Source organism: Brachyistius frenatus, unplaced genomic scaffold (assembly GCF_029030835.1).
Source record: "Brachyistius frenatus isolate BFR_SWC_R1_liver_20210118 unplaced genomic scaffold, ASM2903083v1 Contig_1, whole genome shotgun sequence".
NCBI lineage: Eukaryota > Metazoa > Chordata > Actinopteri > Embiotocidae > Brachyistius > Brachyistius frenatus.
Genome location: NW_027210600.1, coordinates 7263543 through 7279450, shown reverse-complemented (window position 1 = coordinate 7279450; position 15908 = coordinate 7263543). Strand labels below are relative to the sequence as shown.

At 46.4% G+C, this 15908-nt stretch overlaps 1 protein-coding gene across 1 annotated transcript; it reads left to right on the top strand.

Moving 5' to 3' along the window:
* The first annotated feature begins 1276 nt into the window (after positions 1-1276).
* Positions 1277-4050, top strand: fzd9b (frizzled class receptor 9b). Its single transcript, XM_069721936.1, has one exon. The coding sequence runs from the start codon at positions 1723-1725 to the stop codon at positions 3478-3480; it is 1758 nt and encodes a 585-aa protein (XP_069578037.1). The 5' UTR covers positions 1277-1722; the 3' UTR covers positions 3481-4050.
* The last annotated feature ends 11858 nt before the right edge of the window (positions 4051-15908 follow it).

Genomic DNA, 15908 nt, shown 5'->3' with positions numbered 1-15908 from the left:
ATTCACGACTTCATTTGTTCTTTGCTCTCGTTATTTTCCATTACTGTTACACAGTAAATTGAACTACTCAACAGTATACTGCAACAAGTAGTTGCGCTGCTTTAAATGTTTTCTCTCCTACATTTTATCCAGAAAATAGTATACTCTATTTAATTAGCGAATTGGAAAATAACCAACCACCTAGACAAAACATAAAATGCTGCCTATGTGTTAACATATATAAAAATAAAACGCCTTGCATCGCGCCAAAGTGTGTAAAACACTTGTCAGTCCACTCCAGCATACTGTGTCAGTGTCGCGTTTAGCCTCACCTCAGCGTTAAGTAGATCGGGTAGATAGCAGCATGGGTGGATTCTGGAAGAAGAAACACGTACGAAGCTTCAAGTTCTGTGCCGCACTTTGTCTAAATCAGAATTTTCACCGACACAAACATTTGTGATTCATTTTTTCCGACTAGCTTTTCACCTCGCACTTATCTGACACACTTTGCTCTGCCGTAAAGCCTCTGCTTTTTTTTTTTTTCTTTTTTTTTTTTTCCAGTTTTAACAGTAGTTTTCCAGTTGATATGGTGTAGATTGCCAAATGAATTTGACATTCAATTAACTTACACGTTGGGGAACATAAGATGTGTGTGTGTGTGTGTGTGTGTGTGTGTGTGTGTGTGTGTGTGTGTGTGTGTGTGTGTGTGTGTGTGTGTGTGTGTGTGTGTGTGTGTGTGTGTGTGTGTGTTATAAGCTTGAACTGCTTCATATTGTTCTATTTTGTGAATTTTTGCATGTAATCTTTGTAAACTGCAGTTATAAAACAAATATAGTAGCCTACAGAAAAAAATTAATACATTTCTGAATTAAACTATGAACTGTAAAGTGCAACGTTTTCATACAGCTACCGAGTGTTATATTCCCCCAGCGAAAGACTATTTTTGGAAACGTAAAGTTATCTTTGTTCACACGGTTTTACTTAACCTATATCTGCGGGACATTTTCACCTGTATGAGTATCTAACCTCGTGCCATGCGTTGCTTTTACTCGAGTAAAGCCTGCGAGTACTATTCAGGGCAGAAATGTCAGAGGTATTTGACCATCCTCCAGCATCTGTCTGATAATTTTCCTTGTGTGGGGCTCGCGTTGAAATGTGAGCGTCACGGAGCGCCCACCCTCCTCCCCCTCCTCCTCCTCCTCCTCCTCCCCCCCCACCTCCTCCTCCTCCTCCTCCTCTCTGTGTCTCCCTGACTCAAGCCCCTCTGAGCGGCTCTCAAACTTCAGTGTCGAGCCTGAAAGCGGAGGACGAAGAGCCGCAGCCGAGCAAACAGCCACCCGGAGCCGCAACAAAACGCCTTTTTTTTTATCGCAGCTTTTTGATTTTATTTCTCCCGCTGTTTGAGGATTTTACACTCGGCTCTCGGTGTTTGATCTGGATGATTTTCCTCCGGTTGTTTATCGAAGTTTCCGACTGTCACGATTTAGTTACGGACCTGTATCCGGACTGTCTATGGGAGTAATCGTTTTTTATTCAAGGCTAGATAATTAAACGGACAAGATATTTGTTTTTTTTTACAGCTGTTTTTTTTTTTTTGAAGTGTTTCTTCTAACGGTGCGGGCTGAGTTTCGACCTGCCCCCGACATGGGGAAATAGCGGGGATCTCTCCGTGTCTGACCCCGTGTTTTTTCACTTTTTCATGATCATTTCTAAAAGACAGAGCTCCGTTTTTTGGCTATAATAATGAGCATGGACGGTTGTCCGCTGAAGGTGGCGATTTTTTTGTGGTGTCTGCTGGTGATTTCTGGCTCCAGCTTTGAGATAGGCTCGTACGACCTGGAGCGAGGCAGACCGGCCAAGTGCGAGCCCATCGTGATCCCCATGTGCGAGGGGATCGGCTACAACCTGACCCGGATGCCCAACTTCATGGACCACGACGACCAAAAGGAGGCTGCCATCAAGCTGAACGAGTTTGCCCCTCTGGTGGCCTACGGCTGCGATGTGCACCTCCGTTTCTTCCTCTGCTCCCTCTACGCCCCCATGTGCACGGACAAAGTGTCGACCTCCATCCCCGCCTGCAGACCCATGTGTGAGCAGGCCAGAGAGAGGTGCGCCCCCATCATGAAGAAGTTCAGCTACACCTGGCCGGACTCATTGGACTGCTCCAAGCTGCCCACCAGAAACGACCCCAACGCGCTGTGCATGGAGGCCCCAGAGAACGAGACCAGGACGGAGGGGAAGAAAGGGGAAGGCATGCTCCCGGTGCCCCCTCGTCCCAGGCAGCCGGCCACCGGCGGCGGCCGCTCCCCGGGCAGCGTGGGCTCCTGCGAGAACCCGGACAAGTTCCAGTTTGTGGAGAAGAGCCAGTCGTGTGCTCCACGCTGCTCCCCGGGTGTAGACGTCTTCTGGTCCAGGCAGGACAAGGACTTTGCCTTCATTTGGATGACTGTGTGGTCCATCCTGTGCTTTGTCTCCACCGCCTTCACCGTCCTGACCTTCCTCCTGGAGCCTCATCGCTTCCAGTACCCAGAGCGCCCCATCATTTTCCTCTCCATGTGCTACAACGTCTACTCTGTGGCCTTCATCATCCGCTCAGTGGCCGGGGCAGAGAACATCGCCTGCGACCGCGAGCACAGCGAGCTGTACATCATCCAGGAGGGGCTGGAGTCCACCGGCTGCACCATAGTCTTCCTCATCCTCTACTACTTTGGCATGGCCTCCTCGATCTGGTGGGTCATCCTCACTCTCACCTGGTTCCTGGCTGCAGGGAAGAAGTGGGGCCACGAGGCCATTGAAGCCCACAGCAACTACTTCCACATGGCTGCTTGGGGCATCCCTGCTCTCAAGACTATCATCATCCTCACAATGAGGAAGGTGGCAGGGGATGAGCTGACAGGGCTGTGCTACGTAGGAAGCATGGACTCTGGGGCGCTCACCGGCTTCGTCCTGATCCCTCTGTCCTGCTACCTGATCATCGGCACGTCCTTCATCCTCACGGGCTTTGTGGCTCTCTTCCACATCCGCAAAGTGATGAAGACAGAGGGCACCAACACGGAGAAGCTGGAGAAGCTCATGGTGAAAATCGGCATCTACTCCATCCTGTACACAGTGCCGGCCACCTGCGTCATAGTCTGTTACTTCTACGAGAGGCTCAACATGGACTACTGGAAGCTGAGAGGCCTGCAGATGAAGTGTGGCTCCTTCAACGGCCACAGCAGCGACTGCTTGCTGCAGACGTCCGTGCCCACGGTGGCCGTGTTCATGCTGAAGATCTTCATGTCGCTGGTGGTGGGGATCACCAGCGGGGTGTGGGTGTGGAGCTCTAAGACCCTGCAGACCTGGCAGGGGCTGTGCAGCAGGAAGCTGGCGGACAGGACTAGTAGTAGGAAGCCCTGCAGCGGCGTCAGCTGCGGCAGCACACACTGCCACTACAAATCCCCTGCTGTGGTTCTGCACATGGCCAAGACTGAGCTGCACTCGGACAACCCCACACACGTCTGAGAGAGAGAGAGAGCACACACAGACAGACAGACACACACACACACACACACACACACACACACACACACACACACACACACACACACACACACACACATATGCCCTGTGTAAGGAGCTGCTAAAAGACTTTATAAGAAGAGGAGTGGTTGAATTGAACTGTCAGTTACTCCTCTGCTGCTGCCAAGGGACACACAAGTACACCGTGAGAAACTATCTATAAACAGTATTCAGTGCATAAAGGGAAATGTTCAGTATTGTTACCCATATTTTCCTGTTCATTGTGTTCTGTGCAGTAGACATGCCCAGTGTTGCAAAGCAAAAAAAAAAAAAAAGGAAAAGACTGTTATGGGAAGTATCTTGGAAATATTCTCCTTCCTGGAAGTGGCATGATAAATCTGTATAAATGTTTTATTTATTGTAAATATATTTAATTTAAAGTTCACCTTGGCTCGTACCAGATTTGTTGTTTAGATGCAATTATTAAAAAGGTCAAGGGAAGTTAAGTGCCTTTTATAAGAACTCTGGTTCTGGCCTTTTGGAGGACAATAAATTTGTGGATTTCATGTTCAACTCTCGTCTTATTGTTGTTATTTTGGTATCTATCTCAGTGCGTTAACCACTTAATCAATCCTCAACAGTCTTGCGTTTTAGTTGTAACAAACAATTGTTCATTTCAGTTTTGTTTCCCTGATTTTCCTACCACTCTCCTCCAGGGATTTAGACCCTTTTTTTTTTTTTTTTTTTTTTTTTACAGCAGGACTCCTGCCACACGTGTTGTCTTCCAAGTGCCTGCTGCATCCCAGAGGCGTCCCCAACAATAATCCTCAAAGAGAATCGCTGATGAATAGAGTGACAAACCGTGGCAAGTATTCATGTTTGCATCATCGGCTTAAAAAATGCAGGAGCAGTTTTGGCGGAGGAATATATTTAATTAATGGCTGTTTTAATCCTTCCACCGAATCACTGTTGTTGCCCTCTCGCTGCTCCATTTGATCCTCATGCAAACACTCAGCACTTTGATCTGAGAGGACAAATCTGAAGTGGATTTCAGCCTTATTGCATGGTTTCGCTGACAGATTTAAGTTTAGCACAGGCACTCAAAATTGTGGTTGCTCATTGAGGAGCTGTGTTATTAACTTAATATTCAGCATGTGTGTGATTTGTGCCTCTTGGAAGCTGAATTTCTAATATAAATTAAGGGAATTCCACTACACACGCAGCGTTTTGTTTGGTTAAAGAAACAATGTACCTTTAAGCCTTCACAAACTACCATGAAGTATAAATTATCGCTGATTCAGCGAAAAGGTATGCCTAATATTATTTCCATTAAATAAATACTCTAAGTTGGTTCTCGCAAATAACTTTTCAGTAATAAAGTCCATTTTATTATGCACTAGAGCGACCATGTCCTCACATGGTCCATAAAAATGAAAATAAATAGCTTTTACATTACAGGACTTTAACAATTTAAGTGCCAACATAAATTGCAGCCACACACGGCAGGCAAGTCGTTTCACAGCAAAACAGTGGAAATGAGAGTTTGACAGCTGATTGTTTATTGTGTCTGTGTGTAATTGTGTGCTGTGTCACCAGCAGCAGCAGATGGGAGTGATAGTTTGGAAAAATTGCAATGACCAGGAGCTTGTTTTCATTACATTATGGGAACGTCAGCAGGGTGAACCAGGCGTGTGTTCGCTGACATCTCCAGAGGTTAAAAGTTGTTTTGTTTTCATTTTTCCACCTCGTGCACTCCATCAGAGTTAAAATAAGATTCATGTACTCCAGTTGTCCCACGCACACGTTAGTATCCGTTTTACGACGCACACAGCAAAGATGTATTACGTCTCTGTAGTAAATTAACCACATTTCCACTCGGTGCAGTGTTGTGTGGATCTGTGTGACGGCTGAGTTAACTTCAATTACTTATTCCTTCCTTCTTCAGAACAAGATTTGGGTTAACTACCAACATCCTCCCCTTTTTTTGTTTTCATTACTCAGCCATTGTAGGCGCTGTCCGTGGCTTGGCAGCCGAGCGCTGCGAGTCCTGGACTCTGACACTGTGGATCACATTTAACTATTAAAAAGGGGTGTTTTGCTTGGAGCGTGCTCACAGCCAGAGACTCGGCTGGTGGTGTTTCAGCCACATGTTCCAGTTCACGGGCGCCTGAACGGGGGCGCGTGCTTCCTCCCCGGTTTACACTCCAGTGACATGACCCAGAGAGGCAAAACACTTGCTGTGTGAGACACAAACCAGCGTGTCCCACCTGCGCTGAGCTCCACTGATTAGATAGGAAGGAGGTAGCTGTGGAGGGCTAAGCACATGGGGGGTAGTACAGAGGGCAAGTTTGTCTTCTGCAGCAGTGTTTTATTATGGCTTTTTTCCTTCTCAGCATTTTTTTCTACCCTGTTGGCGTAATTATTTTCCGATTTTTTTTTCCCAAATGTACCGCTGAATATGACAAAGACAGGTTTTAAAAAATGAAAAAGGTCAACAGAAACAACGTGTTAGAGCAGCAACAGGATGTCTTTGCCGTTTCTTTTTCCACAAATATGATTTCTATCGCTACATTTCCAGGTCACTGAGAGCTATTTTTAGCTTCCCTCTTTTGCAGAGGAAAGGAATCACACAGCACAGAGCTTCAGATAGAAGCAAGAAAGAAAGGTTCATTCCAAAAACAGAGTTTGTTTGAGCTGTGGTTCTGTTGGCGCCTGCAGATGTGGCTGCCGGGAACACCTTCCCTTCCCTTCACACACACACACACACACACACACACACACACACACACACACACACACACACACACACACACACACACACACACACACACACACACACACACACACAAACTCACACCTGAGGTCTGCAGTGCTGGAGCAGCGCCAGCCAATCAACCCTGAGCTTGTTTTTAGGAAGACCCCACCCCATCTCCAGTAATGTCCAATTTCAGGAGTAAGTAAGCTCGGTCTCGCTCGAAAGATTTAGAGTTTGGCTGAATCTCCGCGCTGTTTTTCTTCTCTTCTGGCTCAGGAGGTTAAATAGTGTCAGAGTCAGTCGCACCGAGCAGCAAGTTCGTCTGGGCCAAAAGTAAGGCTACTCCCAGAAAACACAGCACTTTTCCTTTTAGGTTTGTCAGGAATATTTCATTGTGTTAACTGTGAGCCCCAGAGAGTATTTATTGATTCTTAAGCAACACAGAACAGGTCTATTTAGCCAGGATTTGTACGTTTGTTTTTGATTAAAAAAAGAAAAAAAAAAAGGCGTGAAAACACAGTTATCCCGCTTTAGCTGCTGACACCATATTTTTGTCTGCTAAAGAGAAATCCCTCCATCTGGTCATGGGTCTGATTAAAGGCAATCATTATGGCATCAATGTGCCTCCCTCATAGACTTAAACCCCTGCCCACCCTTGAGGGTAAAAAAGAGAAAATAAAGCATCCTTCATTACCCTGCCCTCCCTCCCTCCTTCTGCAGTCCCTCACCCCCCTTGAGCACTATCCCTTTCCTGTGCTGTTTTGATGTGTAAATGAGCGTATTGAAAACCTGCGGGGCCCCCAAAGAGATGCTTTCCATGAAAATGCGGCAGTCAGAGAGCAGCAGAGTTCACACAGCTCACCACTCCTCGCAACCGGACTCCAATCAGACGCCCAGTAGGTACGGCTGTCTCGTCTGTAAGGGCACGACACACAAAATTACACACACACACACACACACGCACGCACACACACACACACACACACACACACAGTGCACATGCATGCTGACTCATATCACTCTGCAGGCATTTACAAGGTGAGCTCTGAGGACAGAGGTAAAGACACACGGATGAGTTTAAGAATTTTGCTTTACAGTGACTTTTTGTACAAATGAAGAGAGTGTCGAGTTGCTGAAGCGAGAGATACAGCAACGGAATTTTTTTACGCAGCATTTATCAAGTCAAAGAAATGAAACCAGACAGACTTAGAGATTAAAAGTCGGTTTCGGAGCACAGAGGATTGTTCAGCGTCCTCGTATTTCCAGAAGTAATGCAAAATGAATGCTTAAAAGGTTTTTTTTTACCACTCAAAATGACAGGTTATATAAATAAACAGCATTTTTAGGAGTGTATATACAAAATTCACTTCCATGTCACCTCTCCAGGTTGTCTGAGCTCCATCTCCAACTGTTACTGGTACTTTTCTTGAATGTTTTGAATATTAGTGTCACAGTCTCACAACAGGACGGGCAAACAAGGCTAACTGCTGCACTACATTCAAGAAATAATCCTTAATTAAAGAGGATTTATTTTTTTAAAGTTCATTTGTATTAGAAAAACAGACATTTCCCCCCCACTAGAAGTTTTGGTCACTTTTAAAGTGTAAAATATAAGTGGCAGTATCGGACCAGCGCTCACAAAACCACGCATAACTTTTGATCTCGCGGCAAAATTGGCAACACTTATTCATTAGGCTTATATCTTCTTCCCTCCTCCTGCTCCGTGCACGCGCATCGTTTGCACACAACAGGAGCAGTCTTGTAAGTTATTGATCCATTACAATGATGAGATAGTGTGCATTTCACTCATCGACACTAAAGACTTTGCTGTAAGGTGACTGTCCCTCTATAACCACAGTCTGAAAACAGCTGTTCAGACACCTCCATACCACTAAACTGACACTTTAGTTTAGTCCGTTTTTTGAACGTGCATCTACAGTCTTGATGACATCGAGGTTTTGTTCCTGCTAAGACTTTATGTACTTATCGTGAGTTACTTTGTCAAAGGTTCATTCAGGTCAAAGCGGATAAAAACAGGGAGCAGCAGAGGCAGGGCCGATTATATTAAGAGCACTGTGCAGAAAGTGGAAGTTTCAAGACAAAGTTTACAGTTTTTTGCTGTATCTTTTTTTTAAAATTATTATTATTTCCTTTGATCAATAAGCAGAAGACAGAGAAGTAAAGCTTTCTCATCCCTCTGTACTCATTCCTGTGCTGCGTCTGCCTGTGGCTGAAGGAGAGATGAATCAGTGAACAGAGGGAGGTTCCATCGCTCGCTCGCGCTCTCTGAAGCCAACAGCATTGCTGTGATCACTGTTAATCTCCTTTGCCACTCTGCTGCCATCTCCTCACATACATTCATCTCCTTTCCAATAGCGTTCACGGCCTCTTCTTCCTTTCTAATTAGGCACCGTCAAGATTTCAGAAGTCACCCTTTGGTGCTCTGCAGCAAGCGAGATCGCTCTTTGAGCTAGGGGGTCAGCCATGGCAAGTATTTGTTTGAGGGTTAAATCACAGCAGGCCTTTCATCATGTTGTTATGTTGCACGATCAGAGGCTTGGGATTATGTAGGTCAGACGTTGGAGAGTGAGAGCGCCCCTTTTGTAGCTGCCATTTTTATTCAGTTGCTAGGCAGCACCCGCTCTAATCTCTTGTACCAAAGAGTCTCTCCCCGGAGAAAAAGAGAGGGAGCAGGAGTTACAAAGGACGAAAAAAAAATGTGAAAACAGCATCAACAAAGAACACAAACCCATGCAAGGACCGCTTTTAGAAACACTCTAAAGGGAGGGAGTGGAAATGGACAGGATGTGGGAGTCTAAGCTCGGCCCTGAAACCTGCTCTGGCCCTCCCGAACATCTTTAAACCCCGGACGGTTTGTTTGTGCCATTGACTGAATAACGAAAGGATCACACAACTTCAACATCCAAATCTGTGCCCCTTTTTTTTTTTTTTCAAATGCTGGGAAACAAAATCTAAACATCTTTCAACTGCTGAGTTTTCGGAACGGGCGGACGATCTCCAGTGGGTCAGTCACGGAAGGACAGTTGATATAAGTGACAACTTTGCCGCACGGTGTCTGTCAGCAGGTACCGAAATGGATCAGAACCGCTCAGATCCCGAGCTCAGTCGTCTGGCAAGTGTGTCTGCTGTCACACTGCAGCTGCACCCCCATCCTAAATGTGCTCATGTCACGCTCCGCCATCAAAGGCTCACCCCTCGGCTCTGTGTTCTGAGAAAGGAGGCACACCCCACCCCACCCCACCCCCCACCCCACCCCTCCCAACGCACTGATTCCCCCCCCTCCTCCTCGCCCTCCCCACCCCAGCCCCAGGCTCGGTAAGGATCTGCTATTCTCCGTTGCATTTCACAGTCTTTGATTTTGAGTTTTGAAGTTTGTTCTTGTCTGCCTCTTTTTTTCTCTCTCCCTCTTTTTTTTTTTGACTTAGTTATGTTTCATATTGACTGTTTTGATTCGTGACGTTTTCAGATGATGTGCACATTTGGCGCCGTCGCGCCGCTGAGTTCCGATGCTGCCTGTAATCACTGGTACCGGCTTTTAATCACTCAGCTTTGCAAAGACGAAGAGAGCCAATTACTTAAAAGGAAGAAATTCGTCTAATTTTGGGAAATAACACTCGCTCGTGCTACGATTGGCACCTTTCTCATATCTGTACGCTGAAGCTACAGTCAGCGGGTAATTAGCTTAGCTTAGCATAAAGAGTAGAGACAACACAGCAAGCTTGGCTCCGTCTACAAGCAGCAACCTGATTTTAAAGTCGAGTTGCGTTTTCGCAGGAGGTAATGTGTCAAGTCAACAAACACCATGTTCAGTTTATAAGTGTCGGTCGGTGGATCTTGCGTACCTTTGTACAGTCTACAGGTTGGCCGTTTCCCCGGTTTCCAGTTTTCATGGTTAGCTGTAGCCTCGTATCTGCCCCGCAGAGATAAGAGTGGCATCAGTGTTGTCATCAGTTCCTGAAAAGGTAGAAAATAATTATATTTACAGACGTGTCTACTTATTCCTTGAAAGTTAACATGACTGAGTGGGGCGTATTAAAGCTAGGGATGGGGGCACGGATATCCGAACGGTCGTTATAATCTACAAAATCGATTAGTACATGCGAGGGGGACAAATATTGGATTAAAAATGTTACCGTTTGGAGCGAATTTCGAATCGTGCCCGTCCCTTATTAAAGCTGCAGTATGATTATTTTTTTTTCAAAGATGAACTAAATTCATCAACAGAATGTGAAGACAGTTAATATCAAAGACGTCAATGTACCGCAGTGCAGAGACACCTGCTGCAGTTACCATGCTGACCAGCCTGCCGCCCCCCCCCTCCTCCGCCCCCCTCCCCCCTCCAGTCACAACACCACCCCACAACTCAAGAGGGGATGCTGAGTCACGCCCGCATCCCGTTTGCCCTCCGTCCAACATGAGAGGAAGAAGAAGTGTAGTTTAACTTTTGAATGGAACAGTGAACGCAACGATGGCCGAAAATCGTGACAAAATAGAACAAAAACAAACACGAGTTAAGATTAGCGTGTCTTTCCACTGCTCGAGACATCCTAACAAGAAAAGAAAGGAAGTTTGATGATGCTGAACTCTGGACTTGATTGGCTCATTAATGTCGTGTGTGTTAGTGCCCTTGTGTGTGGGTGGGTGGGTGGGTGGGAGAGGGATGGTGGTGCAGGGGGTGGGGGGGTGGGAGGGGTCCTCACTGTGTCACCAACGGGAACTGTTTTTAGTTCTGGTTTATGTTCTCTGAGTTAACATGTTAATGAACCCTGTATGTTCAGCACGTTATGTAATAATCTGCTGAGGTTGTCCAGGATTATTTGTATTTTATGGCTAAAATGAGGCAGAAAATTCAACGGGACATTTCGGGGCAGTTCAGGCACATTGAGCCAAAAACTTTCCTATCATCAATTAAGCCCTTTTTCCGGCCAATGCTGTTGACTCAGGCTGATCACTGTACATTAGCCAGTCTGTGTAGTAAAGGGAACCAGCTGGGGCCACGCTCCCTCCAACACTGGACCTTTTGTCAAGGTCTCAGCCCCCCTACAAGTAAAATAAAAAACCTTGAGAGATACTCTTTGTGCAGGAGCAGACATTGTTCCTATTGTGGCGTGTCAAAGCTGACATGCCAGGTCCAACACAGTGCTGAATAAACTGTGGTTTGTGTACATACTGTAACTGTAGGCTGTGGAAAAGGAGTGAGGCAACGGTCTGTGATGATCTTGGCGGCCGGTGAGGATTTGGCACGCAGAGCCAAGGCTAGAGCAGCAGTACCACATGCAGCCCTTTCCCTCAGGATAATAAGTGCTTGTGGAGCACAGAGGGAGAAAACCTGCAAGGATCAGCCTTCCTGTTCACACCCCATCATGCATGAGCTGGCAGGATCCTTGTGTTGTTATGGTCATGAGACATTTCCTGTGTGTGTTTTGGGGTTGCATCTGGGCTTGTTTACAGCCCAGGGTAGAGCCTCATTAAGTGGAACATGGTACTAGGCGGATGTGGGAGGGGGAGGGGGGGTGGGCCTCAAGTGCCTATTAGTGGGGCCAGCTTGTAGGCCAAAACCAGAACCCAACTGGGCCAGGTGCTCCGTGCTACGGCCTGGTTTCCACAACACGGCCAAACGAAGGAAGGTTTAGTCATTAGAAAAGTTTGCAACATTCATTTCCTTCTCAAATCTGTCCTCAAAACACCAAATATTTTTTTTATCATCCACGATCACTCATTAGCTTGGACACCCAACTAAAGAATAATGCTAATGATATTCAGTTTTTCCCAACACTGCTAACAAATCCCATGAAAAGACCAAAACCAACAGTGCAACGGTCCAGCGCTCAAAACTTGGGACCACTGCTAGCTTGTCAGTGGCACTCAGCACCTTGTTGCTCCCAATATCGTAAATCTTTAAAAGCTGGTGACAACGTATACTTTCATTTTTATTTCTCTAAAACAGCTGGGCGCTGCAGTTTTAAACAAATGTTACTGAAACGGGAGTAAACTGTGCATTCGCTGAGGACTGTTTTTTTCTCAGCGTGAATATTCATCGTAATGAACTGAAGAGTAAGCAGACTGTGTATACACAATCAATACTCATAAATTAGATCATTTTATTATTGGTTTTTGAGGGTTTTTTTTAAAAAAAAAAAAAAATTATTTACTGGTGATGAGGAAAATGTAGGGTATCATCAGATTTATCATTTAAGAAGAAGTTAATTGCACGGTGTAAGCGTGGCCACTAAATGCAAATCAAGCCAGCAATACGACTGTGAACAGTCTGATTATACCGAGGTGCTCTTGATCCATCCTTTGTTTCTGTTCGTGCACATCCAAACAGCCATTCGGCATTCATTTTAGAGTGTGTGTGTGTGTGTGTGTGTGTGTGTGTGTGTGTGTGTGTGTGTGTGTGTGTGTGTGTGTGTGTGTGTGTGTGTGTGTGTGTGCGCGCGCGCGCGCACGACTCCGAGAGCCTCAGAGCTCCTCTCAGAGCAGCGGCTTCATGAATTCCTCCACAGTTTCAGTGTGAAGTGTCCTGCAAAGACAAAAGCTGTGCAGCAGAGGACAAAGCGGAGAGGGATTAGCGTCCCCCACCTCCCCACCCCCCTCGCTGCTCATGCACCCCAGCACCGTGTAACACTCAACATAATCAAACACTCACCCAGTGTGACACACAACACAACCAAACACTCTTCTGGGGCTATGCTACTAAAACAAACCCTGTGCTGGAACCCCAGGGGCCGAGGAGAACGGTGGAGGAGTGAGGAGGCGGATGTGAGGGAGGCCAAGAACTCATAGTGTTTATGCTGAACAGCCAGCGAGTGGGAAACGCACGGAACACGATCCTCATGTTTTCCTTACCCCAGCTAATCCGACAAAACGACAGAGGGAGCAGATTCCCTTACAGAGAAAGCTGCCACTTAGATATTTATCCTCGCTAAGGCAAACATCTGGCCCCGGCGGGCTCTTTTCATAGGGCGATATGAGTGGGTGTGATACTCGGCTACATTTATTTGGGTGTGAAGTTTTAATTAAAAGTGAAAGCAATGCCCGCCGGCCAACCACCCCGGCTTTGTCTCTCCCCCGAGGTTCATCCGAGTGTGGAATGAGGAGTGTGGAGCGTAACTACAAAGTAAGAGACAGGGAGATGTCAGGAAAATGAAGAAAACAGACAAACAAATGCAGAGACAACTGGAAGAAGAGACACACACAGGAGATAGACAGTAATTCATCTGCTCAGGAGGTGCCCGGGGTGTGAAATTTCTCCTTCTCGCTGTTTGTTTTCAGTTGCAGTCAGATAGAACAGCCTGAGTTACAGCCAGAGTGCCCGTTGCCCTCGCACACACCGAGGAGGGGCGTATTGCTTACAGACAAATCTGCTTACTCTCCTGAGTCTGGTTTTCCAGAAGCACCCTCGCATGCAAGATCACCTCCATCAACCGGCTAAGAGCAACAACGACCTCTACTACCCAGACACAGAGATCAAGAATAACTAGGATGCTAATTCCCAACGGGCATCCATCCTTGTTTGGTGTGTTTTACACTCTCAAGGTGTCTTTGTCGTACGGTAATCTCCCATGGAGTAGTTTATAAATCATTTCCATTGATGTAAATCCTGACACTACCGCAGCTTTTGCTTCGTGGTCACAGTCGAAGCAGCGAATTTTACGAGTGAGACTGAGCTCATGTTGTGTTTACCGATCGCCTCCGGATACAAAGTGCTGGGGCCTCATTTATGAGCTGGCACATGGATCCCCTCATCACTTTAGACTAAAAAAAGCTCATTGTACGTACACCTTGTTTATAGCAACGCAGGTAATAAAGCCAAACCTTCCATCTATCAGTTGTAATTGCCTGTAGGAGGCCGAAAGTGTGTGAATGAGCGTCAGCGCGGCCCCCATGTGATAAATGTTCCAGACTACTTTTAATTAAAGCCGGGACTCCTTTTGCTGAGGCAGCGCAGGGAACTTTTTCTACGTGCAGCAGAGATGAAAACTTTCGAGATGCTGTAATAATTCGTCATCACACTTATCATCCACGGAGGGCCCGTTGCCTTTTAGCTGAGGTGACAGCCCGTAAAGAGATTTCAAGCATTCATCTGTACTTATATTTTTAAAATGATAGTTTCACTGTAAAAGAAGAATATCATCTTTTGTTAGAATCCTCTCGCATATAATCTTGTTGTCCGTTGTCTTGCTGCGACCCACCGGTGGCTCTCAACGTTTGGAAAAATCCCCACTTGCCTCGGGTCGTATCACCGACAGATGTCCAGCGCATGGATAAGCTAATGAGCGTCACCCCACCTGACTTGTCAGCCGAGCTCTTTGCGAGAAAGACCCAGGCCTATCATGTGTTACCTGGCCGTGCTCTCCGTGTGAGAGGATGTTAATTGGCGGTGAGGCGCCAGTCTCCCCCCCCCCCCCACCTCCCCACCCCTTCCCCTGGCGTCGGTCAGAGCCAGGAAAGGTGGCATAAAGCCTGGCCTCGGAGCGCTCCAGACTCCCTGGGTCCAGAGGGAACCGGGAGGCTTGATCCAGTTAGCGGAGGCCATCCCTGAAGCACACACCTGGCCCGGACGTGTACACTCGAATGGAAAACCTGCCCAGAGAGCGAAACTGGGAGCTTTTTTTTTTTTTTCTTTCAAGAATAAAAGCGAGAATCATTTTCAATTTAAAACTGGTTCAAAAAAAAAAAAAAAAAAAAAACCTCCTGTCTCCTGCTTAGTGGTGTGCAGGGTTCCCTCCTGGCTAATTGGAGTTCACCCAACGTGTGTGTGTGTGTGTGTGTGTGTGTGTGTGTGTGTGTGTGTGTGTGTGTGTGTGTGTGTGTGTGTGTGTGTGTGTGTGTGTGTGTGTGTGTGTGTGTGTGTGTGTGTGTGTGTGTTTCCCCTGGCTCCTGTCTGCCGTCCGTCTGCCTCCCCTGGATTGGACTCCTGTCGCCTTCACAGCGAAGGGCCACTCAACCTGGGTGGATATTCTTTCCCTCACATCTGCTATGAATTTACCAGAGCCAAGCTATTCAAAGGCTCCTTTATGGAGCCGTCAGCAGCCCTGTGACTGCTTCCTATAAGACACATGCACACTTGGTACACTTACACACCTTGGCGCACACACACAAACAGACACACACACACACACACACACACACACACAGTGCACATGCTTGTATTTACACACATTTACATTTAATTATAGATTTTAATCCTGGATGTGTGGTCTTTTTCTGTTTCCCTTCTGCTATTATTCACATACTGATTACATACTCCTACTATGTACACAACCACCTCCAGTTTCTTACTGAACCAATATCTGAACTACAGTCAGCCCCAACAGCTGCAGCCATTTTTTTTTTTTTTTTTAAAGTGAATCACCCTCGCACGGTGGAGAAATGCAGGGGTGGTTATTGGGCCATTACACACTTTAATCTATGTATTGCTGATATCTCTCTCACCAGGCATACGCACACTCCGGAGAAACATTAGCTGTGACAGCAGCAAGGTCATCATGAAACTTCAGAAGAATGTGATCTGAAGGAAAAAAAAAAAAAAAAGAAAGAAAATGTTACTGAAATGACCATCTTGCTTTTGTATGGCCTCCACCAACCAGTCAAGATGTAGTTTACATTCATGCCCATCCAGACTGACGTAGCGGAGACCCAGAACGACCGT